The following is a 24,324-nucleotide window of genomic DNA, read 5'->3' on the forward strand; positions in this document are numbered from 1 at the left end:
GTCCTGCTCCTTCTCGCCGGTGCCCATCCTCGCTCCACCTCATGTGCTGGTGTCACAGACAAAAAGACACGTAAAGCTGGTCCACTCTTCTGGCTCCCCTGCCTCTACCAAGCTCTGTGCTCTGTTGGGTGACCTCGTTGCCCACACGTGGGGGGCCAGCCCCAGCGCAGCCACCTTCTGACTATGACTCTGTCCCCTCTGTCCCCTCAGCCTTGCCGTGTCCAGCCAATACCGTCTATCAGAGCTGCATGACACCCTGCCCAGCCTCCTGTGCCACTCTGGCAGCTCCCAGGGACTGCAAGGGCCCCTGCGTGGAGGGCTGTGCCAGCCTCCCAGGCTACATCTACAGCGGTGCCCAGAGCCTCCCCCTGGCCCACTGCGGCTGCACCAACAATGGCATCTACTACCAGGTCCGGGCTGGAAGTGGGAGGCCTCGGGAGAGCAGACAAGGAGAGCCAGACTCTGGAGGTGAACCAGAACCCCACCTCCCGCCCCTTCTCCCTCTCCAGCAGGGTGACGGCTTCGTGACCGAGGATTGCTCCCAGCGCTGCACCTGTGCCAGCTCGGGGGTCCTGCTGTGTGAGCCCCTCAGCTGCAGCCCTGGGGAGATCTGCACCCTGGGGAACCTCACTCGTGGCTGCTTCCGAGGTGAGCCTGGACCGGCCCTTGACAGCGGGCTGCGGGTGGGGGTGGGGGTGAGGGTGGAGGTGTCCCTGGACCGAGGAGCATCCCTCCCAGTCCTGTGCCTGGGACTCCATCTCATCAGTGTCAGGAAGTTCATGCCATGCGATCCCACTCTGTCTTCTTCGGGAGGGGCAAAGGCACAGGCCTTGCCTTCTCTGAGCCTCTGCTCTCTGCCGGGCACCGTGCTGGGCCCTTTGCCCAGCGTTAGCTTCCCAGGATCTCCTTTAGTCCTTACTCACCACCTGGGGGTAAGCACAGCATCCCCACTTTATAGGTAAAGAAAATGGAGTTCAGAGAGGGTGAGCAGTTTCCCCAGAGCTCGGGGAGTGTAGAGCCAGGACTGGAAACCCGGCCAGTGGACCTGGCGAGTCTCTGTCAGCTGCTGCTTTCTTCCCTGGCGTCCCAGCCCCCAGGCCCCTCTCCCTGGCTGTGGAGAAGCCCCTCTCAGAACCCCCCTCCCAACCCCTTCCAACCTTGCAGACAGCCCGTGCCTACAGAACCCCTGTCAGAATGATGGTCGCTGCCAGGAGCAGGGAACCCACTTCACCTGTGAGTGTGAGCTTGGTTACGGGGGACACCTCTGCACGGAGCCTCGGGATGTGCCACCCCCCAAAAAGCCAGGCAAGAACTTCATCCCAGCCTGTATCCTCACAGCCTGTATCCCAGCCTGTATCCTTCATCCCAGCCTGTATCCTCACAGCCTGTATCCCAGCCTGTATCCTTCATCCCAGCCTGTATCCTCACAGCCTGTATCCCAGCCTGTATCCTTCATCCCAGCCTGTATCCTCACAGCCTGTATCCCAGCCCGTATCCTTCATCCCAGGCTGTATCCTCACAGCCTGTATATCCCAGCCCGTATCCTTCATCCCAGCCTGTATCCTCACAGCCTGTATCCCAGCCTGTATCCTTCATCCCAGGCTGTATCCTCACAGCCTGTATCCCAGCCTGTATCCTTCATCCCAGCCTGTATCTTCACAGCCTGTATCCCAGCCCGTATCCTTCATCCCAGGCTGTATCCTCACAGCCTGTATATCCCAGCCCGTATCCTTTATCCCAGGCTGTATCCTCACAGCCTGTATATCCCAGCCCGTATCCTTCATCCTAGCCTGTATCCTCACAGCCTGTATGCCAGCCTGTATCCTTCATCCCAGCCTGTATCCTCACAGCCTGTATCCCAGCCTGTATCCTTCATCCCAGCCTGTATCCTCACAGCCCCTTCCCCACAAACAATGGCCGCAGAATTATCCCATATAATATAGTATTACCCTATAATATCTATTATAGATGTATAATAGATAGTATAGTATCAATGTGGTATATTACTATATGAAATGTAATAATATTATAATATGATCCCTACAGATTAGCCGGGTCAGTGTCCTTCAAGGATCTCAGAGTCCCTTTGCCCATCTCCTACCCACACACTCTGGAATCTTCTGTCTGATCCTGAGCTCCCCACTTCTGAGCTCTGTATGCCTCACCCTGCTGTTATTCCCCTCCCTTGTGTCCCTCTGAGCCTCCAGTACCTTTTATTGGTATTCTCCATCCCAAACTGTAATTCCTGTGAGCCTCTGGGCCAGCGGTTCTCCAACTTTATCCTCGTGCCTAAGATCGGGGTGGAGCAGGGCTGTCTTGTTTACCTTGTTCATTCCGGGACTCATCCCCAGAGATTTGGATTCAGTAGGTCTGGAGGGGGCCCCAGAGATCTGCATTTTTCGCAAGCTCCCAGGTGACCGATGGAAGTGATGCCTGGGCTACTCTTTGAGAAGCACGGACTGACATAATACCCTGGACTCTAGGGGACCAACTGGATAAACATTCCCTTAGAAGGTTCATGGGAGTTGTGTGTCCAGAAGCAGGAGGGCAGCACCAAGGCCTTGCAACCCCTGGGAGCAGCAGCCTCCTTGAGGGAGAAACAGCCACCAGGGATGTAGGGGATGCAATCCCTCCAGGGTGGCAGCCGAGGACTGAAAGGGAGTGTCTCTGCCACCTCTTCCTATCCCACATCCCTATTTCTCTTCCCCATGCCCCAGAAGCCTCCAACTTTGCGGTCATCCTGTTGGGATTGCTGGTGACTGTGCTGGTCATAGTGTCAGCAGTGACCAGAGAATGCATTTCCAGGAAGAGGAGGGGGTGAGTTTCAGGAAAGGGGAAGAGGAGGGGCGGCTGGTAGGGGAGCAAACACGGGGAGCGGGCGCCGACCTTCAAGCTGGTGTCTGTTCCCCACGCCCTCTAGGGAGAAAATGCAGGGCCAGACCAGAGACGAGCTGCCAGGTACCGGCGAGCACCAGCCCCACCGTCCACAGCTTTGGCTCCGGGAAGTCGGGTCTGCTTCTAATACAAGGTTTTCTCGCTTTCTTCTCAGATTTTGCTCCAGACCATGCCTTCAAAGTCGCTCAGTTTTGAGTTGTCCACAGAAGAAGGAGACATAAAATTATTTATTTTTGAGACGTGAATTTGTACATGATTCTGGTGGAGAAAGGCTCTGTGAGGGGGGTCCTGAGGGGAGAAGTAGGAGGGAGACGGGGTGTGAGGATCTAGGGCTGGGGGCTCCACAGAGCGTCCAGAGGGGAGGGGAACAGAGGTCTGCGGAGGTGAGGGGCTGTCTGTCCCTTAGACAAAGCCACGTGAGGGTGGGCCACCGGCCCTCTGCTTCGGGGATACAGGAGAAAAGACTTCACGCCAGGAATCCTTGTTCTTGGCGGACTTGGCCTCAGAGCTCCCCACCAGCAGGTAGTGAAAGGTGATCCTGAGGTTTTCCATTTCTAACGATGCGACTAAGGCGCTGGGCAGAGGCTAAGGACTGGGGATGTGGCTTTTTCCAAAGGGTGAACCGGCCGGCCTGTGACCAAAAGGGCCTTGGGGTTCCTATGGTAACTGAGGGTGGAGTCTGAGGGCCGGCTTGGGAGGAGTTTGGAGCTCCATCCTATTAGGAGTGAGCAGCTCACCTCAGCCAAAGGCCAAAGTGCAAACATTCCCACCCTGACCCCTGTGCCTCGTGCCTCTCACCAGGCAGGTCCTGGGGGAAGGGGTGGGACATCCTGCTTGGGCTCCAAGAAAAAGAAGGTTGTCAACGGGGGTGCTCAGGATGTGGGACCCCCAAGGACAGGGGATGCCAAAACAGGCAGGACCCTGGGTTCTAGAAAGGAATCCTTATTCTGTGCTTGTCCTCCAAATGACCCCAGAAGCCACCTTCATGTAAGGAAGCAGGACCCAAGCTGGCTGGGGAACGGGCTCCAAGGGAGGGGTGCCCCTGGCCAGGCCACCCAGCCCCTTAGCTGGGGGGAGCAGCTCACACTCTGGAGCTTGTGACAGGAAGGCTCAGGCATTCTGGAACTGGACTGGCCGTGCTTTAACCTGGGCATCACGGGGCTCCCGGTGGCATGCCTGCCCGCACTGAGCTCCCTTCTCCTGCTCTTTGATCCTCTGCCTCTCTGTTCTTCATCTATATCCTGCCCCCTTGATCTCGGTTCCTCCCCTCACCCAGCTAAGGTCTCCTTATCTAGCCTGGATGTCTGGTTGGCAGCGAAGGAGGTGGCCTGGACCAGCATCCTCGAGATAGACTTCCTCTTTCTGGAAGTAGGGGGACCCAGACCCCCGCTGTCATCGGCAGGACGGACTCCCATCCACCCGCTTTTAGGGTACAACACCTGGGCCGTGTCATCGAGGGAGGAATCCCGAAGGCAGTTGTAGAGGCAGGAAATTGGGGACAGGATCACTGCTGGAGGCTTCCTGGGCTGGGAGAGGCAGAGACTGTGATTTGGGGTCCTGTACTGACCCCAACACGACAACAGGGGTCAGCTGAGATGCAGAAATGGCAGGGCTGCACCAGCTTGACAAACCTGACCCGGTCCAGGGCTGCCCCTGCAGTTGTCTCCTGGGGCGGGCAGGCTGGGAAACCAAAGATGCTGAGAGACTTCGGGGGATTGACCCCCACCCTCATCTCATCTTCCTGTTTGGGAGGGAGAAGTTAGGGGAAGACACTCAGGTGGTTTCCCCTCCCTTCCCAAGAGGCTGGGAGAACCTGCCTGGGCAGCATCTTGAAAGGGGGAATTGTCCTCCCAACCTAGCGCAGCATCTATACACACGTGTGTGTGTGTGTGTGTGTGTGTGTGTGTGTGTGTGTGTACTTGTGGGGGGTCCACGTCCTCCACTCCAGCCTCTGCCCCTCCTCCACAGCCGATGCAGACACTCCCCCCACATTGCCTCTAAACCAACCCCAGCTGTCAACATCTGGCCCACATCTGTCTCTTTCATGTGACTGGACCTCCACCCCAGATTCCCCCCTCCCCCCTTCAGGGGGCTGTAGGGCCGGGCTCCGAGCTCAAGGCCTCCCCTGCCTCACAAAGCCCCCTGCCAGGGCTAGGGAACCAGGGCAGGGGAGGGAGGGCAACCCCATCCCGGAGGTGCCCCAGGCTATTGGCAGAGCCCTCTGGAGCCGTTAGAAGCAGCTGCCGATGACTCATCTTCCACTGCCCCCACCCTACCACCTCAAACACACCGTGGGGCTGGGAACCAAGCGCCCAGCCCCGTCTCCAGACCTCCGACCCCTCTCAGCCTGGCTCAAAAGCTCCTTCACACCAGTCCCCACCCTCCACCCACCCCACTCCCAATCATCCCCAGAGCCAGGACGCTTTCCATTTTCTTTTATTTATACAAAACAATTGTTTTAAATATAATTTAAGAACCCCTCCAAGCACCAGTGTCTGTCTCTTGTTTCTAACACCACTGCCCCCCACACCCCCTCATGGACACAGCTTAGGGGTACTTGGGGGGGCAGGGAAATGTCTGGGGTTGCGGCGTGACCAAGGCACTGTTCTGGAAACACACAACGATGGGTCCCTGTTTCAACTTGGGCAAAGGAGGCGATAAACAGGTCCCCTCTAACACAAAAAGTTACAAGGACGGTATAAAAAAAAAAAAAAAAAAAGGGAAGGAAAAATAAGACCGAAAACAAAAACTAAAACTCAAAAACCTTCAATATGAAGGCAGCAGATGGGGGAGGGGCATTTACAAGGGAAAACCGAATTCGGTGGAGACAGCAGCAAGGTTGGGACATCCAAGTCCAATGATTTTGTCACTGGGCCAGGCCGCCCCTTCCTGCCTCACGACTCGCAGGCTAGTCCCCCCTTTTCTTTGGTCTGCAGGGTCGCTGCCCTTCAAGGTGAGGAGGGGCACCTGGGGGCTCTAATTGGGGATCGGAGGGAGGCCGTGGGGATTGTGCCCAACCCCCCCCCCCCCCCCGGGATGTTGGCAGATTCTGGGCACTTCTTTTCCTCTGGTCAGACCCAATCCCGAGGGAAGGGCTCCCACACCCTCAGTTTGGGGTTCCCCGCTTGGGGAGGGTCTGATTTCTACACTCCCGTACGGCCGAATCCCCAAATCCCTTCTCTCCAAATTACCAGCTCCCCGCCCCCATGGGTTCAAAGTGCAATCCAGTGGGGCCCGGGGATGGGAGCCTCTTGGGTCCCCACCCGATTCTGCCCCGGGAATAAGGGGAGCGGTGTCCCCAGCGTGGGAGTCCCTGCCGCTCCAGAGCTGGGGGGCCAGGCGAGGAGGCGCAGGTCAGTACTGGGGCGCTGGTGCCCCCGACCCTCCTGAGGCTCCAGGCTTGGCCTGGGACTTCATGTGCTGGACACTGGCCAGGATTTTTTTCTGATGCCCTGCCAGAGTGACTCCGATTCGGAGCAGGTCCCTGGGGAAGAATGAACAGCTAGGTGAGGCCACTGGGCTCCCGGGCGGCTCTCCTACCAAAACCCCATGCTCGCCTCGGGACTGTTCGCCAATCAGAATGGCCGGCGGGGAAGGGGGCTGACGTCAATAGTTGCCAGTCAGTTTCCGGAGGATTTAGGAGCCTCCACAGTTCTGCGCAGCCGCAGTAAGGAGCGGGGCTAGGTACCCGCGGGGGTCGAGATGCAGGAGGTGGGGCGGGCTGAGAGAGAGAGAGAGAGAGAGAGAGAGAGAGAGAGGAGAAGGAAAGAAAGAGCTGGGTGGGTGGAGAGGAAGGGGCGGGAGAGGACAAAAACAAACTGCTCCCAGCCCCATCCTGATGCGGGGAGACGGGGATAAGGAAAAAAGAAGAGGTGAGAAATGGAGGGCAAGAGCTCGTGTCAGGGAACCCGTGTCAAGGTGAGGCTAGAGCAAGTCAGGGAGGAGATGCCCAGACCTGGTGGGGCAGACTGGCCCAGGACCTGCCTTCCAGGGAGAGGGAGGGCCTCCTGGACCCTCTGTGTCTGGGTTTATATTCCTTCTATTTCTGTGATTCAAACCTGGGGCAAGAAGAGTCGTTGGGAGAGAAATGGAAAGGCAGAAAGGAGGACCAGGGAGAGGCCAGCTAGGGAAAACCAGTATTGGGGAGGCGTTGGAATCATAAAACCATTTAACATTAAAGCTGGAAAGGCTCTCCAAAACCTAGTCCAACCTTCTCCTTTTATGGGTGGGAAAGCATCCAGAGTTGACACGTCGTTAATGTGAGAGCAGGGTCTGGAATGCAGACAGATGCACGAAGATACATACAGATTGCGAGGTGGGAGCGAGATGGCCCCGGGCTGAGATGGTGCAAGGGGGTGAGGCGCGCACAGCTGACCGGGAAGAATCCTGGGGCTCTCAGCCCCTGCAGCTGTTACTGCTTTGGCAGGGGAGGGGCTTTAGAAAACAGAGTTGGCACCAGGAGTTGACCCCAAAGGCCCCTGCTGAAACTATGGACCTGATTCTGGTCCCCAGGCACCACCCCTCCTGGCTGCTTGGCCCTCACCACTCCCCCACCTCCATCTCCTGCCACGACTTACTCAGTGGAGATCTGGCTGACCAGCTCGAAGGAGCCAAACCCAGCGGCTGCAAAACTTTCTTCGTATCTTCCCATCTTGATGGCTCGAAGCCACTCGCCCACAGAGCCAAAAGCTGAGTAGTGAGGCTGCCGCTGATCCAGGAGGGGGTGCGAGGCCCTGGGAGGCAAGGATGGGGAGGACACACTGAGAACCAGCCCGTGTCAGGGTGGCGACGTAGAGCCCAGCCCTGGAGAGGTGGACAGGGACCATCCCACATACCACCAACGGGACGGATACTTCTCAGGGGGAAGCGAGGTTCTCAGGGGATGGCAGAGTGCAGGAAAGAGGGCCCATCCTCTGGGGTCCTCACCCGCCATTCTCGCGGGCCACGATTTTGAGGCTGGCAGGGTTCCGGATCATCTTGTCGAGGGCACTGACCACCTGGGGGAAGCGGGGCCGCGCGTTCCGGTCTTTCTGCCAACAGTCCAGCATAAGCTGATGCAGGGAGGTGGGGCAGTCTGGGGGCGGGGGCAACCGGTAGTCCTGTTCAATGGCATTGATCACCTGGAATGACAGGTAGAAGCACTGGGTGAGGACGTCAGGGAAAACAAGGCTGCCAAAGGACCCCAGGGAAACGGCGACTTAACAGATGCTGGGATGGCTGCTACAGCACCCCCAGAAGGGCAGTTCTGGGGGGTGCTCCCGGCCAGGGCCGAGGCCACTGGCTGCGGCTCAGCGTCCCAGAAGCGCGTGAGCTATGATCCAGACATGTAACTTCCCAAGGCTGCCCTCCATCGCTGTGTCCTTCTGTGACCAGATAGGCTGTATTGAGCCCTTGGATACAGAGATCAGCTCCTCACAGCGCCACCCTCACCACCTCAAGGACCAAGCAGTGATGAGCTCTCTGAGAACCAACCCCCCCCACCCCCCACCCCCCACCGCCCCATATCCCAAGAGAGAGGACGTCCAGGAAAGCTTGGTAGGACACTTACATCCTGATTGCTCATATCCCAGTATGGCCGTTCCCCAAATGACATGACCTCCCACATCACAATCCCATAGCTCCAGGCATCACTGGCAGATGTGAACTTCCGGAATGCAATGGCCTCAGGGGCTGTCCATCGGATGGGAATCTTTCCTCCCTAAAGATGGGGGAGGAAAAGGTGAGCTGGGGGACTCACAGGACTCAGGCATTCTGCCCCCCACCTTTGCGTTTCCCCCAGCTCAGGCCTCCTTTCTTTCTGGGACCCAAACACCCAGCTCCCCGACTCTGTTCTTTTCCTAGACACCCGGTAGCCAGGTTCCTTAAGCTGCCCCCCCTGCCCCCACAAAGTCTACTCTTACAACCTGTCTTGGACCAGAGCTGTCAAGCCCTCAGCCTCCCAACTTTCCAACCTGCCCTGCTCACCTGGCCCTAAGAACCTAGTTCATATGCCTGCGCCCCAGCCTCACCAGAGAGCTCGTGTAGGTGGGATCAGAAGAGTTCTCCTCCAGGAATCGGGAGAGGCCAAAGTCTGAAACCTTGCAGACGAGGTTGCTGTTGACCAAGATGTTGCGGGCAGCCAGGTCTCGGTGGACGTAGCTCATCTCAGCAAGGTACCGCATGCCCGAAGCGATGCCCCGTAACATGCCCACGAGCTGGATGACGGTGAACTGGCCGTCGTTCAGCTGGAGATGGACATGGCGGGGGCGTGGTTCGGACAGCTCACCCACCGCTCCCCCTTCCTTCCATGTTCTAAACAGTATTTGTCCCTCCCAGACCCAACTCACAGACCCACCTGTAGGACTGGCCTGCTGACATCCCAGGTAAACCACCCCCTTTCTTTAAAAAAAAAAAAAAAAAAAAAATGTCTTTATTTTTATTTATTTTCTATTTTTAAATTTTATTATTTGAAATCTATAGACGGTTTATTTTATTTTATTTTTTGGTCGTGCATGCGGGATCTTAGTTCCCCGACCAGGTATCGAACCTGGGCTCCCTGCATTGGGAATGCGGAGTCTTAACCACTGGACCGCCAGGGAAGTCCCTCCCTCCTTTCTTTTACCCTGAGTTCTCTCAGCTCTTACTATGGTATCGTGACACAATGCTTACAGTTGTCCCACTTTCAAATATTTGCTTTCAGTCTCTCGTAATTAGATTATAAGGAGACATTTTAAGATTTTCTTCCACTTAACCTTTACATCCAGTGCTTTACATCCAGGAAATACTCAACAAATGCCTTTGATCTATGTTCTCTTTATTTGACAGCAACAGAGCGCTGACAGTTACGAGCGTGCTCTGAAGCCGCCCTTCGACAGGTGGAGATGCGTGCGTCGGTGCTGAACCTGCCACAGTCTCGCTCGGCCCTCTTGGACCAACTGTATGCAGGATGCAAGAGAACAGTGAGGAATCGGGTGTGATCAGTGACCACAGCACCAAACCCAAGGTCTAAAGCCCGACCTTGAGCTCTATAGAGTTGCCTCTCACCAGGTAAGCCGACCAGTCATGGACAGTTAACTCAGCCCACCTTCTGGGTCCAGCTAGCACGCAGGGGACCCTCGGCAGCCCTCCAGGGCCAGCAACACAGAGTTCAGAAACCGAACTCTGAATCCATCCTCCAAGCCTGCACCCACCCCACGCCTCACATCTCAGCTGGTGGACTCACTTCCAGACGCTCAGGGTAGAGACCTCGGAGTCTCCCACTCCCACGGCTTACAGTCCATCAGCAAGTTCTGCTGACCGTGCCTCCACAACGCACCCCAAACCAACCACTTGTGCGCATTCACTGCAGCCCCCGTGGCCTGAATGATGCCAGTGTTCTCATCGGCTCCTATCCCCCAGCATCCGTCAGAGGGATCTCCTTAAATCACCTCCCTCTCCTGCTGAAAAGCTTCCCCTCAGACTTCTAATCGCATCCAAACTTCTAAGGTCACGAGGCCCAGCCGCCAACCGCAACGTGATCCACTATCACTCCTCTGCTGACCTGGTTCAGCTTCACCGGCCTCTCTGCTTCTCAAACAGGCTGGGATCCCGCCCACCCTGGGTTGCTACTCTCTGCCCCCGACACGCTTCCCCCCATCTTCTCATGGCCGGCTTTCTCATCTACCCAAACGTCATCTCTTCTAAGATAGACCCCCTTCCCTTTCCTGCAACCGGACAATGGAACAGACTCCCGTATCCACAAGGGAGGGTCAGGCCATCCTGGCAGTGCTCCAGGCCTCAGCATCCCTCGTGTTGGCAGCCGGGTAGCCTGTGTCTCCTGATGCGGTGCCACGGGAAGTACACGGCTCCCCCTGATGTAGGCTGGCCACAGACGTTTAATTTTGAACTTAGCACAACATTAATAGACATTGCTTCCCTTACAGGAAACACAGAGAAACAAGCTAGATGACCCCACAGGGAAGAATCCGATAAATCCCGAAGATAAGACATTCAAGTGGACAAGTGGCCCAGCCCTTCAGTGTATCAGAACCCCAGCAAGGGACTGTCCTGGATGTAGAAAAGGCTCAAAACAAAACCACAGGTGCAGTGATTGATCCTGAACTGGATGCTGGGACATTCGGGGGACAACTAGAGAAATATGAGTATCAAGTTGGCATTAGGTGATACCAAGGAATTGTTGTAATTCTGTTAAACGCAATGTTACTTTGTTATGTAGAAAAACGTTTTGGGGACTTCCCTGGTGGTCCAGTGGTTAAGACGCCGCACTTCCACTGCAGGGGGAGCGGCTTCAATCCCGGGTCAGGGAAATTCCGCACGCCGCGTGAAGCGGCCAAAAAAAAGAAAGTTTTGGTTTTTTACAGAAGATGCATAGGAAAGTTTAAAAAATAATAAAATTCATGCAGTTTTGTTAAGGTAGCAAAAATGAGCTCTTCTCTCTCATTTCTATGATCCTGTTTAATTTTTTTCACATCTGAAATCATGTTTACTTTTTGTAAAACCTTGTTTGTACTTGTTAATCTTCAGTCTCCCCCATTACGCCACCAGCTCTCCAAGAGCAGAGATGGTCACGGCTCTATCCCCCGAGGCCCAGTACAGTGGCTGCTACACAACGAGGCGCTCAGTAAATATTTGTCACGAGGACAGATGACAACCCCTCCATGTCCCAGGGTCAGCCAGCTCCACAGGGAGACCAATCCCAGGACTCCACCTTCCCTGGTGGAGAATGAAGGGCAGAGGCGCAGTGACGCAGGACCCACTGTCTGTCCTGGGTTCTGAGCTCCTTGCTTGCACTACGGGAGCACAGGGTGGACGCGGAAAGCTGGGAGCAGGGGGTCTCACCCTCAGGAAGGAGTCCAGGGCGCCGTTCTCCATGAACTCGGTGAGAATCATGACGGGCACGCTGTTGGTGACCACGCCCTCCAGGCGGATGATGTTGGGGTGCTCGAACTGGCCCATGATGGAGGCCTCGCTCAGGAACTCCCGCCGCTGCCGCTCCGTGTAGCCGCCCTTCAGGGTCTTGATGGCCACACAGCTCTCCTTTTTCCCTGGGGCCTTCAGCCGCCCCCGGCACACCTCCCCAAACTCGCCTTCAGGAAGGAGGCCGAGGGTCAGCTCTCCTGACCCGTCCCACCCCCCCCCCCGGCCCCAACCCCAGGTCCGGCCCTGCAGTCCCTCTCCCCACCCCTCCCCCCGACCCGGGCACCCAGGCATCTTCCTCTCACCTGCGCCAATCACCTCTTCAATCTTGACATAGGAGACATCGATCTCTTTGGCAAATTCCCTCACAGCCTCATTAGGGTCTTCGTAAGTGAAGGGGTCAATGTAGACCTTAGTACCTGAGGAATCACGCGGGGCTTGTCAGCCACCACTGCATTCAGATGCCCTGGTCCCTGGCTCACAGCTTGCACCCCAGCCCTGTCTCCTCCAGGATGGGCCTACCCACCGTGCCCAATGAGATACTGTCCGTGTTTGTCTGAGTATTCAGCTTCTCTCCCGTTGCTCTGCTTCCTGTAGCCGATGGGAAAGAAGAGGTAAACTGAGTCACGCATCTCAATGTTTCCAGAGGGGAAGGATGGGAATCAGAGAAGGTTCCAGGTGAAAACAGGCTCCCGGGACATCGGGGGAGGTTTGCCTTGGAGCAGGAGGGCAGGTGGCCAGCTACACAGGGCTTCGCAGGGGCCCCCAGGTGCCCAGAGCCCTCACCTGAGGCAAAGGACAGCGATGACGACGACCACGAGGACCAGCACCGCGCCCACGACCGCCGTGCCAGCAATCAGGGCCAGCTGCTCCCGCCAGCTCTCGTTCTCTGGAGAAGAACTGGTGATCAGGGGGACCCGGCGGGCCCGTGGGCTCCCCTCAAGTCCCTCAGGGCAAGCAAAGAAGTTTCCCAGCCTTGGTGGGTTTGATTTTGTTCTGTTATAAATACTGGAAACCACAAAAGGTTCCACTTGAACAGAAGGTTCCAAAGGCTAAAAATGAAAAGGTTCGTAGCCAAAAAGTGGAAACAACCCAAATGTCCATCAACGGATGAATGGATAAATAAAATGTGCCGCAGCCATTCAATGGAGTATTTTTCAGCCACGAGACGGAATGAAGTCCTGACACGTTCTACAACACGGATGAACCTTGAAAACATCATGCCATGTAAAAGAAGCCAGTCCCAAAAGACCGTATCGTGTGCCTGCATTTGTATGAAAGGTCCAGAACAGGCAAACTACAGACACAAAAAGTAGACTAGGCTTCCCTGTGGCGCAGTGGTTGAGAGGCCGCCTGCCGATGCAGGGGACGTGGGTTCGTGCCCCGGTCCGGGAAGATCCCACATGCCGCGGAGCGGCTGGGCCCGTGAGCCATGGCCGCTGAGCCTGCACGTCCGGAGCCTGTGTCCCGCAACGGGAGAGGCCACAACAGTGAAAGGCCCACGTACCGCCAAAAAAAAAAAAAAGTAGACTAGTGTTTGCCAGGGGCTGGGAGGTAATGGAAGAGTTATAAGCATCTCTTTTTTGAGGTGCTGAAATGATCTAAAATTAATTGCGGTGATGGTTGCACAACTCTGTGAATATATTATAAGTCAATGAATTATACATTTTATTTTAAATTTTATTTATTTATTTATATTTTTGGCTGTGTTGGGTCTTTGTTTCTGTGCGAGGGCTTTCTCTATTTGTGGCAAGCGGGGGCCACTCTTTCTTGCGGTGCGCGGGCCTCTCACTATCCCAGCCTCTCTTGTTGCGGAGCACAGGCTCCAGACGCGCAGGCTCAGTAGTTGTGGCTCACGGGCCTAGTTGCTCTGCAGCATGTGGGATCATCCCAGACCAGGACTCGAACCCGTGTCCCCTGCATTGGCAGGCAGATTCTCAACCACTGCGCCACCAGGGGAGCCCATGAATTATACATTTTAAATGGGTGAATCATGGTGTATGAGTCATATCTCAATAAAATGGTTAAAAAAGTTCAAAAGTTTAGAAAACCACTGAGCCAGCATACAAAATCTATCATAGTGTCCCCTCAGTTAATCCTGGGAGCCCTGTGAGAGAGGCCTCATATTTCCATTTTTTTGGATGAGAGAGCTGGGGCTCAGGGGTCAACTTTTTGCTAAAGGTCACATAGCTGGAGAGCCGCTGAGCTGGCCTTCACACCCAGCTGTTGCTTTTGGTTTCTACATCTTATCCCCAGGCCAAAATGCCTCGTGGTTGAGAGAAAGAGAAGCGTGGGGCTGTGGCTTTGGGGGTCCTGAGGGCAGAGCCAAGGCCTCCCGCCTGGTCAGGTCAGCCAACCCCACCTGCATCCGGCTCCCCGGGCTCACCGTCCAGCTGGGTCTGGCTGTGGTGCTCCTGGCCGAAGGGCCCGTAGCCAGCCTCGGAGCGCGCCCGCACCTGGACCAGGTAGCTGGCTCCCCGCTTCAGTCCCCGCAGCTCTGCCCGGTTCTCTGATGTCTTCAGGAACCGCACACTGCTGGGGCCCTCTGCGCCCTGTTCAGGAGAGGGGACTGGCCGTGAGCCAGGGCCCCCAGATTCCACTGCTCTTTCTGCCTCCCCCCGCCCCGGGCCTGCATCCCTAGCATCTCTGTCCTGCTGACTGGCAGGTGCGGCCTTTGTGCTCACTTATGGATGCACTGTGCCTTGTGTTTTGCATTAATTATATCATTTAATCCTTGTAGTGCTTCTGTGGGATAGGTTCCATTATCCTAAGCATTTTTGGGGGGTGGGGGGGGCCTCGCCGCGTGGCATGCGGGATCTTAGTTCCCCGACCAGGGATCGAACCCATGCCCCCTGCAGTGGAAGCACAGAGTCTTAACCACTGGACTGCCAGGGAAGTCCTATCCTAAGCATTTTACAATGAGAATATTAAGCTCAGAGAGGCCAAGGGGTTGACACAAGGTCACTTGGCTAGTACGTGGCAGAGGGCTGCAATTCAGGCGTCCTGGTCCCTGGAGCGGGTCCCACTGCCCACCCCCACCCCTGGGGCGGGGCCTGGTCTCACCTTCTCGTGATACTTGACCTCGTAGTCCAGCACTGCCCCGCTGGGTGCCCGGGGAACAGCCCATGCCAGGCTCAAGCTGCTGGGTGATGACCGAGTCACCCTGATGTCGGACACTGGGGGCGGCACTGCAAGAGACAGATGCCTTGGGGCCCTTGATCGTGGCAGGTCTGTCTCTCATCTTTCCCAGCTCCTCCTCTACTGGCCACACTTGTCTCGGTCCCCCAGCTGTTTCCGGAATTCCTTGTGGCTCTCTCTGCCCCGTCCTGAACTCTCCAGTCCACCTCTGCATCTTTTTTTTTTTTTTTTTTGCGGTACGCGGGCCTCTCACTGTTGTGGCCTCTCCCGTTGCGGAGCACAGGCTCCAGACGCGCAGGCCCAGCGGCCATGGCCCACGGGCCCAGCAACTCCGTGGCATGCGGGATCCTCCTGGACCGGGGCACGAACCCGCGTCCCCTGCATCGTCAGGCGGACTCTCAACCACTGCGCCACCAGGGAAGCCCCACTTTTGCATCTTTTTAATTCTCTTTCTGCCTCTTGCCCCAAAGGCCTTGACCCGCTATATTTCCTGGGGATCCCACTCCCCAGCTGCTGCCTTTTCCCCCTCAGGCCTTTAGACTGTCCATATCCCTCGCGAGCCTTTCCCACCAACGCCTCTCCCATCCGACCACAGGCTGCCCCCTGCCCCCAGCCCCCAGTCTCACCCTCACGGTCAGTGGTGACATTCACAGCCTCAAATGGAACTGGCCCGCTGGCTAAGGAGGACACCCCGTTCACGGCGGTGACCTCGAAGGTATAGGTGAAGTCAGGACGCAATCCACGAATGGCCACCCAGGGCTCCATCAGGTCCCGGGGGCCGGGGTCGAAGGTCAGGTCTCCCCCGCAGGGCGTGCAGGAGCCGCCGGGGCGGCACTCCCGGCACCGGAGCGCATAGGTGAGGTCCTCTCGGCCTCCCGACTCGAGGGGGGCACTCCATTCCAGGCGCAGGGAAGAGCCGTTCAGGCGGGGAACCACGCTTCTCGGGGCGGATGGAGGGGCTGCAGGAGACCAGGACGTCAGGCAGAGGCTGAGCAGACGGGCAGGGGACGGGCAGTGGGACAGACAGGCAGCCACACTGACGTCTTGTCTTGGCCGGGCACCAGACCAGGGTCAAGAGGAGGAAGGTGTGGGAGGATGGGACTGGGGTCGGGGGTCCACCCCAGGGGTCACTGGCCACTTACTGGTACAGGGTGCACCTCGGGGGTCTGTGCGGGCCCTGAAGTACCCGATGCGACACTGGCAGACGGGCGAGCCAATGGTGTTGGAGTGGCTGTTGGCTGGGCACGGCTGGCAGGACCCCTCCCCAGACAGGGGCTTGAAGGTGCCCTGAGCACAGGCTGCGAGAAAGCGTCCATCAGAGACATTCAGCGGGGGGGGGACCAAAAAAAGGACATTCGGCAGCTACTAAAGTCGCACGAGGTGCAAAAGGGAGAACAGGGAGGGAGAAGCTCAGAAACCGCACCTCTAAGAGAAGACCTCCCTCCAGACCAGGGGTCTGAACCCGGACGTGTACCCCCGGCCGCTCCACGGCAGCCGGGTGAAACCCAGACCCCTGCTCCGAGGAATGATTTTAAATGCACACCACAAAATACACAGATTACCAAGCAAACCAAATAACTAAAAACAGTGATCGAAACGTGAAGAAACTTTGCAACACAGCAACGTGTGTTTCTGTACCAACAAGATACAGCGGCAAGGCTGACAGGCGAGGAAATACTGAAGTCACCATGAGCGAAAAACAACATTTTGCCAGTCTTGCGTCATCTCTAATGGGCTGTGAAAACACCCAGGATTTGAATGGGGCCCAAGTCTCAGGTCCTGCTCGACCGCTGGGCTGTGGCTGACACTCCGTGAGAGGAGTGGCCAATTTCAGGTAAAGATGAGTGCAAAGAAATGGTCATTTATTTTCCCTTCCACCAAAGTTCACAGATTCCCCTACATTTTACCTACAAAACCCAGGTTAAGAAACTCTGCTCTGGAGAAAAGGCTACGTGAGAATTCAATATCAGTAAATTTGACAAAACCATAACGAAAAAGACTACAGACCGTGAAGCCTTTGTCCTCTGAGTCCAATAAGGTCCCCCAGCCCCGAGGACAGTCCCACAGCCCAGAAAGGAATTGGACATAGATAGAAGGATGAGTGTGGAAATGATGGAGAGCTCAGAACTGTGCTGGGGGCCCTGAAAACACACCCTCCAGTAACTGAGTGCCCAGGAGAATAAAGAACTTTTAAAATGGAAATTTAAGAAGCGGATCCAAGAGCAGGGTACCAGCCAGGCCTCCTGCAGACACGGGCAAGCTTTGTGGGGGAAGTGCTGGCCCTCACCTCGGCACCTGGTATTCCCCTCGGCGGCCTCAAACCCTGGAGCACAGCTGCAGCCCGTGACCGGCTGCTCAGCCCACTGGCCATCCTCCCGGCAGTAGAGGCTCGGGCTGGGGCCAGGGGCGGGCACGGCATCGGCCACGCAGCTCCCCGCCACGGGCACCACCAGCTCACGAGGCACGGTCTCCGGGAAGCAGGTGAGGTTCACGGTCAGCTGGGCGCACTTCTTATAGAAGAGGTGCAGGGACAGCAGGGCCATGCAGGCGCCCTGGTCCTGGAAGGCCAGATAGAAGCCGGCCTTGGTGAGCGGGCCCAGACGCAGCGTCTTGACGTTCACCTTCCCGGTGGCCTCGGCCCCGGGGCGCTTCCGGGTCAGGTGCTCAGCAGCAACTGTGTCCACCTGCCAGGTTGGGGAAGAGACTCACTGCCGCTGTCCTCCACTCCCCCAGGACCCCGCTGGACTGTCTTCTTTCCAGCTCACCCTCTCCCTGACCTGCCTGCCTCCTGTTCCAGAACCTTCTCTCCACCGTTCCCAACGTACGCTTTCCTGCAGGCCCCAACATTGTCCATTAACACCCGCCGAGCTCCTATGATGCATCCAGCCACTGTCCCGCACCCCCTTTCTGTGCATTCACTCATCCTACAGACACTTATCAACACCCACTCTGTGCCAGGCCCTGGACTCCATGCCAAGGAACCAGAAATGAAGGCAACGCTGATGAGCTAATGATAAATTAAAAGTGTGATGAGTGCTACGGCAGGCGGGACCCCAGGGCAGGGCACATCAGCAAAGGCGTCCCGGGGGGCACCTCGGAGCCGGAAGTTACAAGGCGAGGAGTTGGGTGGGAGAGGCAGAGAGAAGGCATTCTAGGGTGAGGCATCAGCTGGTGCGAAGGCAGGGGGCTGGAAAGGGGCGAAGTGTACTCAGAGAATGGGGAAGTGTAGGGGGCCCCAGCACATGGAGTAGAGCGGCTGTCCCGCCCAGCAGGCCACCCTCTCCCCTCCTCAGACCTGGGCCTCTTGCTTCTCGCCCCCAGCACCTCTAGACCACAGGCCGGCCCCAGACCCCACCTTGGCCTGGGGCACCTGGGTACCTTGATGTAAGGGTTCTCCATCCAGGCTGGCGTGTGGGCCGTGGCCGTGTCCGCGTCGCTCTCAAAGTAGAAGACGGTGAAGGTCTCCTTGCAGGAGCGGCCGGCCCGCGGCAGGGAGAGGCACTCCAGCATGGTGAAGCGCAGCGTGGCATACACGTGCACGGCGCCCCGGCGGGGCACCCAGCCCGTGCGCAGCCAGTGGGCCAGGCCCGGGGCCCGCTGCACGTCACACACCTCGTAGGTCCGAACACTGTGCTGCTCCTCGTCCAGGCCGCTCAGCTCCTCCCACTGCGGGGAGAAGGGCGCTCAGCCTGGGGGCTGCTAAGTGGGTGGGTGAAGGTCAGTGCCATAAAGCCACGAGGGGCGGGGGGACCCCTGGAGAGCAAGGGCTCAGAGGGTACCTGCTTCGGCTGCTGCGACGGCTGTGTGTGTGGGGGGGGGGCCTGGGAAGCAGGAGCACAGGTGGACCCCCTCCCTCGGTTTCTCTCCAAGCCCCAGCTCTTACCTGTCCCTCCACCTGAGGGAATGTCACCCACTTCAGATCGGCAGTTTCCAATTTTGTGTTCAGTAGGGTCTCTAAGACAGACAGACAGACAGACAGAGTCAGTAAGCGCTTGGGAGAGACACCAGGAAGCCCAGACCCCTGGGAGCTGAGACAGACAGACAGGCCGAGGAGGGGAGCGAGCCCTGCCCTCTGCCCCCCCAGCAAGCCCAGATTCCCAGCCTCTTTTCTGAGTGCCAGCCCCGCCCCTGACAGCTGACAGGCACGGAGCTGACCTTCGGGACTCCCAGATCTAGGCCTCTGTGAACTGCTGTGCCCCAGAGGAGAAGGGGGGACACAGATGCTGAAAGGGGAAAAAGGCAAACAGCTCAGAAAGGGCTAAGCTAGAGCCCAGACCTGACCCTGACCCCGAGGTGGGATACAGGGACACCCTTCCCACCAGGGCCTGCCTCAGCCTCTGCAGTCTGTTCCCAAACCCAAAGAACGCGCTGCCTCCGTCCCCACCCCCTTCAGACCGAGCACCCCAGCCCTTCAGATCCTTGAAGGTGGTGCTGACCTCCTGAGGCCCAGCCCTGACCCCCCATTCCCTCCCCACCAGCTAGCTGCCCTCGGAGGAGGAAGCGCTGGAGGCCGGGACGCTCGGGTTCCTGCCCTGGGCCCCTGTGTGCAGGGGCCTCACATCTGGATTTGGTTACGGGAAGGAAAAGGGGAGGAGATTTTAGGGGTGTGTGTACGGGGGGGGGGGTGAGCACACCTGGCTCTGCTCTGGCCTCTCTCTGGTGAGGAGAGGGGCGCGGCTCTGGCGGAAGGTGGGGATTAGGAGAAACTGCACAGCCCCCCCCCCGCCCCCCGCCCCTGGCTGAGGAGGGGGAGGGAGGGCAGGGGAATCCCCTCGGAGATTTGTGGGTGGGGTGCTGCAGGCCTGCCCTGGGAGGAGCCGAGAGGGGGCCCCCAGGGGAGCCAGCAGCACACCTGGGACCAGGGCCCCCCTCCCTGGTGGGAGCTGCAGGAGAGAAGGGAAGGCAGGTGGGCGGGCAGCCTCCTCCCAGGGACCAGGTGATGTCCACGGAGGGCAAGGGGTCAGGCGGGACCCTGGCCAGGCAGCTGGGGGTGAGGCCTGGGCCCCCATGGATGGCGGGAGACAGCCCAGCACGCTGGGGACAGGATGCCCGGGTTCTGGGAAGGGGGCGGATAGAGGCTGCCGTCTCCACCCTCCATTGTTCCAGACTGGATAGTGTTTTCCTGTCTCCAATTTATACACTGTCTCTGTTTCAGGCTGTCCCGGGCGCTCTGAGCGGCTCACTTTCTCTCACCCTCTCTCTTTGATCTGTCACTTCTTTTGCCTCCCACCTCTCTCTCCCGCTCTCCGTCCACCTCCATTTCTCTTTCTGACTGTCACTCTGCTTTCTGTCTCCCACCTTTCACCATCCCTGGGGCACAGAGCCTTGGATAAAAGACTGAACTCTCGTCTCAGTCTCCTCATCTGTAAAATGGGAGCAACAATACATCCCACCCACAGGGTTGTTGGAACCCTGAAAACATAAAGCACTCAGCATGGGCCTCGGGCCCAGAAAGCACTGAGGTAATAGAAATTAGAAGTTACTCCCTGTTCCTCTTTGCATCTTTCTTTCTCTCTCACCACACATCATCCCGACGGGTTTTCTCCCTGCTTTACTTTCCCCTTTCTCTCCCACAGTTCTTTTCCCATCTTTCCCCGAGCCCAGCAAGTCTCTCCTCTTCCCCCACACCCAGCCTTTGATCCCCAGCCCAGAGCAGCACTGCCCAGCCTGGGGGAGAGGGGTTTCTAACTGCCTTTGATTCCTTCTCCTCAGTAGCCCCCCATGGCCCACTCCCCAGAGACCCCTTTGATTCCAGGCAGTGAAGGAGGGGAAGGAGGCAGCTCATTGAAAGGAGATTAGGGCCATGGGAGGAGGGTTTACAGGGCTCTTGGCTCCCCCTCTAGGGGTTGGGGGGAGGGCAGAGACTCATGGATAAAGTAACATTTTGGCTGGGGTGGGGGGATGCAGAAAAATTAGAAGTTTAAGAGAGACAAGTAGACAGCAGTTAAGCTGAGTTCAGGGGACACGAGGGCTGTGTAGGTCAGTTTCTGCCGGCCTAGGGTTAGAGGAAAGGACTCTGGTGGGACTGAGGCAGGGTCTAGACAGCATTTAAAGGGCTGGGGTGCAGCTTGGGGAAACCAGGGAAGGGGCCTCCCTGGCGCAGGGGCCGTGGCTTTGGGAGAGATTTGGAGGTTTGGAGTGTGAGTGCAGAAGGTGGCCATCCCCACGGCGGTGTGTGGAATTGTAGGGTCAAGGTGTGAATGCTCCGGAATGGGGGGGTGGGGTAGTTTTATGGGCTAGCACAAAGTTCTGCCTTGTCTTCTTGTTCCTCCAGAAGTGTTTCCTCCTGTTTGGCAGAGGTGGGAGGAGAGGACAGAAACTTTGGAAAGAGTTTTGAAGATGGGAGTAGAAAATTGGAGAGAAAAGGAAAGGCTGCCAAGGGCGTCTGGAGTCCGGAGTAAGAGTGTGGGGAGCCGGGACCGGGGCATGTCCCGGGACAGAGCTCGCCTCCATCTCTTTCCCAAACAAAAGAAAACTCCACTCCCCGCTGGGCCGCCTCCTCCCCGCCCCCCTCCCGGGCTAGCACTATTGGTCCGGAGTGTTCGCTGTTGGGGTGCCGGGTTTGGGGGAGACAGATGTCGGCCCTTCCACCCCGAGGCCCATCTTCGGGGGGCCCCAGAAATGGCGGGGTGACTCCAAGGAAACTCACCTTCTAAAGCGGCTACAAGCGAAGCCCAGCAGAGCAGAGCCCGGAGCTCCATGGCGCCGCCTCACTCTGGTTGGATCCGATCCGAGTTTGGGGGGCCCTAGCCCCCCCAGGTCTAAACCCCCCCCGAGCGGGTGGACGTCGACTCCCCGCGCTGAACTCGGTCGGGGCCCTCAGCGCGGGCCCATGCGGGCGCGCCGGGCACCCGGTGGCGGCGCCCAGGTGTGGCCCCGCGTCCCAGCCGCGCGCGCAGACAGGAGGGCGGGGGCGTCCTGGCAGCGGCCGCGCCGGGCGCGAGCAGAGCAAGACGTGGCTGGAGTCGGGGTCCCTCCGGGGCCTCGGGGTCCCGCCCCGGGTGGCTGGGGGTGGGCCGGCCGCTCGCGCTCTCCCCCCCTCCCTGGAGTGGCGCTGCTCGCGCCGCCGGGCCGAGTGCGCTCCGCGTCGGCAGGGAGGGTGGGAGCGGAGCGGGGACGAGAGCGGGAGGGAGGGGACTGCGGCGCGGGGCCGAGCAGGCTGGGGCTGGGCCGGGCGGCGCCTGGCCGGGGAGGGCCGGGCGCGCGGGGGGCGGGGGGAGTTACCCCCCAGCCCAGGCGAGGCGAGGGGGCCGGGGCGTGCTGATTGGAGCGCGCGCTGCTGAATAATTCATGAGGGAAGCGGAGCGGGGCGTCGAGCTGAGCAGGTCGGGAAGTTGGGAGAAAGTTTGGAGAAGGGGGAGGGGCGGCGGGTGCGGAGCCCGGGGACCGCCCAGACCTGCCCCGTGGCCGTGCGCCCCTGATCCGGACCGCGCGTGTCGGGGCCAGAGCCCAGGGACCCCCGGGTCAGGTCCGAGCCCGGCAGACACCAGGGAGCAGAGAAACACACCCCGCAGCATGGAGGGCCGCACGCTCGAAGCCCTATCCGATCTTCCCGCGGACTTCGGATTCCCACCACCCCCTGGTTGGCGCAGGGGACCGTGTTTGGGGGAAAATTTTAAAGATGGAGGGTGGCCCAGCGGGCCCCAAGGCAGAGGTCTCAGCTTAGATACGCCTGGAGCGAACGTTCACACAATCATTCAACAAACATTAAGTATTGGGGACCTACTGTGCGCGCAACGCAGCGCTGAAAAATGTGCAGAGGAAGAGGGGCACCTGGGTTGAGATGGGGAGTGTAGAAAACCCAGGAAGCAAGGGTAAGTAAAAGGTAGTTGGGTCCGAGAGAGTGAGGGGCCCAGACGGATTCCCAGATCATGGTCCACAGTCTCTCCGTCGCGATTAGGAGGGCTCCGCGACACCCTCAGTCCTGACCCCTGGGGCTCGGGCCGGGGCTGCTGCTGTCTGTCTTTCCTAAGGCTGTTTCCTGTCGGGCTCCTGGGGGCCCTCGGCATGGCTGGGAGGGCCTTTCCTCTCGTCGCCATCCACCCCCTACCAAATCTCGTGAGTTAGAGGGGAGGGTCCAGGAAAGCAGCTCCTCCCAGAAGAGCTGGAAGGAAAGAGCTTAGACTCAGAAGGTATTTAAGGGGGGGCGAGTAAGAGGAGCTGAGCAGCCGAGAGAGGGAAAGAGGAGTCCTTGGTGCTTGGGGGGTTGCCAAGCCCCTCTAACCCACAGCGAGGACAGCCAGGCCTGCAGTGACCTCTTGTCCCAGTGCACTTATCTTGCTGCCACAAGTGGTGCTCCCCACACCCTTGCCCTTCCTCGTAGCCCTGCCTGGGTCCTGCTCCGGGGTGGGGGTGGGGTCACAGGGGGCAGGAAACAGCCAGCTTGGCTGGAGCCAGGCAGACCAGGCCAGGGCTGGGAATTCCCTCCTCCCTCCCCGATCCAAGCCCAGTATCCCTTGTTCAGTTTCTCCTCCAGGCTATCCATCTCCTGCGGACTCACCTTTCCCTGCTCTCACTCTGCACTCATTCTCTAGCCTCTAAGAGTTATGATTGTGTCTCCTCCTGGGCCCTGCCCTCAACCCCACCTCAGGCTCTTGGTTGCTTGAATTGTCTCCTTTGATGGGGGATGTAGTTCATCATCATGGTTGGGGCGGGGGGAGTCGGTGCATGGCCGGAATTGAAGAGAAACCCAGGTGCACGGAGAAATGAGGCTGGGTGGAGCAAGGGGCTGATGAGACTGGAGGGGTGAAGAGATGCAACAGCTCACCGCAGATTCAAACCCTGTATTTCTGACCCCCTGAGCACCAGGGCTCCCTCAGCTAGAGCGAGCAAAGCACCACAGCTAAGAAGATACCCAGTTGGTCCCGCATCATAGGTCATCAGCCCCCATCCCCCAGCAGGTAATTCAGTTCCTAATATCTAGTGTACACCAAACAAGGAATGATTAAAATGAAAGCTTTATTGAACATCTACTGTGTGCCAGGTGATCACCGTGCCAGTTTGCAAGATTTGTAAAACAGGGCTTCTCACCTCAAAGGTCTATACTGTGGTGGAAATCCCATTATTTCCCTCTTCCATGGAGACGACAGCTGAGATTTTTCACTCCTATCCTCAAAAATCACCCTCGGTCTCTCCTGGGGGTGTGAGGTCATTTCCTCCACCCTCGGACCACTTCGCAGGCAAGCGAATTCAGTCTCCACTGAGTGTCATCACACAGGCGAGCACCCATGTCACTACCTGGTTTGATGCTTGCTCCACAGACCCAAACAAATCTCAAGCCCTCCTTCCTTCATTATTAGAGCACTTAGAGCACTTCACTGTCCTCCCAGCCCAAATATGTGGCTGTCCTCCCTGTTCCCTGTCCATGATCAATATATTGCTGTGGCAGTGCCTGTG

The 24,324-nt window shown here is 58.0% G+C and overlaps 2 protein-coding genes across 2 annotated transcripts in view; one reads left to right on the plus strand and one right to left on the minus strand.

Moving 5' to 3' along the window:
* Positions 1 to 3,132, plus strand: part of ZAN (zonadhesin) — a 31,375-nt gene extending 28,243 nt beyond the window's left edge. Inside the window, exons 41-46 of the mRNA XM_067705787.1 lie at positions 211 to 410; positions 510 to 648; positions 1,165 to 1,305; positions 2,718 to 2,817; positions 2,921 to 2,958; positions 3,050 to 3,132. Coding sequence (XP_067561888.1) covers positions 211 to 410; positions 510 to 648; positions 1,165 to 1,305; positions 2,718 to 2,817; positions 2,921 to 2,958; positions 3,050 to 3,090 — 659 coding nt within the window. The 3' untranslated portion in view covers positions 3,091 to 3,132. The remainder of the gene's footprint in view (positions 1 to 210; positions 411 to 509; positions 649 to 1,164; positions 1,306 to 2,717; positions 2,818 to 2,920; positions 2,959 to 3,049) is intronic.
* Positions 3,133 to 5,315: 2,183 nt separating this feature from the next.
* On the minus strand, positions 5,316 to 22,068 carry EPHB4 (EPH receptor B4). Its single transcript, XM_067705788.1, has 17 exons — positions 21,578 to 22,068; positions 18,812 to 18,882; positions 18,307 to 18,594; positions 17,216 to 17,612; positions 16,071 to 16,226; positions 15,555 to 15,887; positions 14,854 to 14,978; positions 14,177 to 14,342; positions 12,577 to 12,679; positions 12,317 to 12,381; positions 12,096 to 12,209; positions 11,713 to 11,960; positions 8,904 to 9,119; positions 8,444 to 8,593; positions 7,822 to 8,015; positions 7,473 to 7,628; positions 5,316 to 6,379 (listed from the first exon to the last, which is right to left on the minus strand). Exons 1-17 carry the CDS (start codon positions 21,627 to 21,629, stop codon positions 6,250 to 6,252), a joined length of 2,964 nt encoding a protein of 987 aa, XP_067561889.1. The 5' UTR covers positions 21,630 to 22,068; the 3' UTR covers positions 5,316 to 6,249.
* Positions 22,069 to 24,324: the final 2,256 nt, after the last annotated feature.

Source organism: Pseudorca crassidens, chromosome 15 (genome assembly GCF_039906515.1).
Source record: "Pseudorca crassidens isolate mPseCra1 chromosome 15, mPseCra1.hap1, whole genome shotgun sequence".
NCBI lineage: Eukaryota > Metazoa > Chordata > Mammalia > Artiodactyla > Delphinidae > Pseudorca > Pseudorca crassidens.

Coding starts and splice junctions, on each gene's coding strand:
- EPHB4 (XM_067705788.1), bottom strand. CDS start 21,629: ATGGAGCTCCGGGCTCTGCTCTGCTGGGCTTCGCTTGTAGCCGCTTTA. Junction 18,883..21,577: donor GCTTGTAGCCGCTTTAGAAG/GTGAGTTTCCTT, acceptor TGTCTGTCTTAG/AGACCCTACTGAACACAAAA. Junction 6,380..7,472: donor GTCAGCCAGATCTCCACTGA/GTAAGTCGTGGC, acceptor ATTCTTCCCCAG/GGACCTGCTCCGAATCGGAG.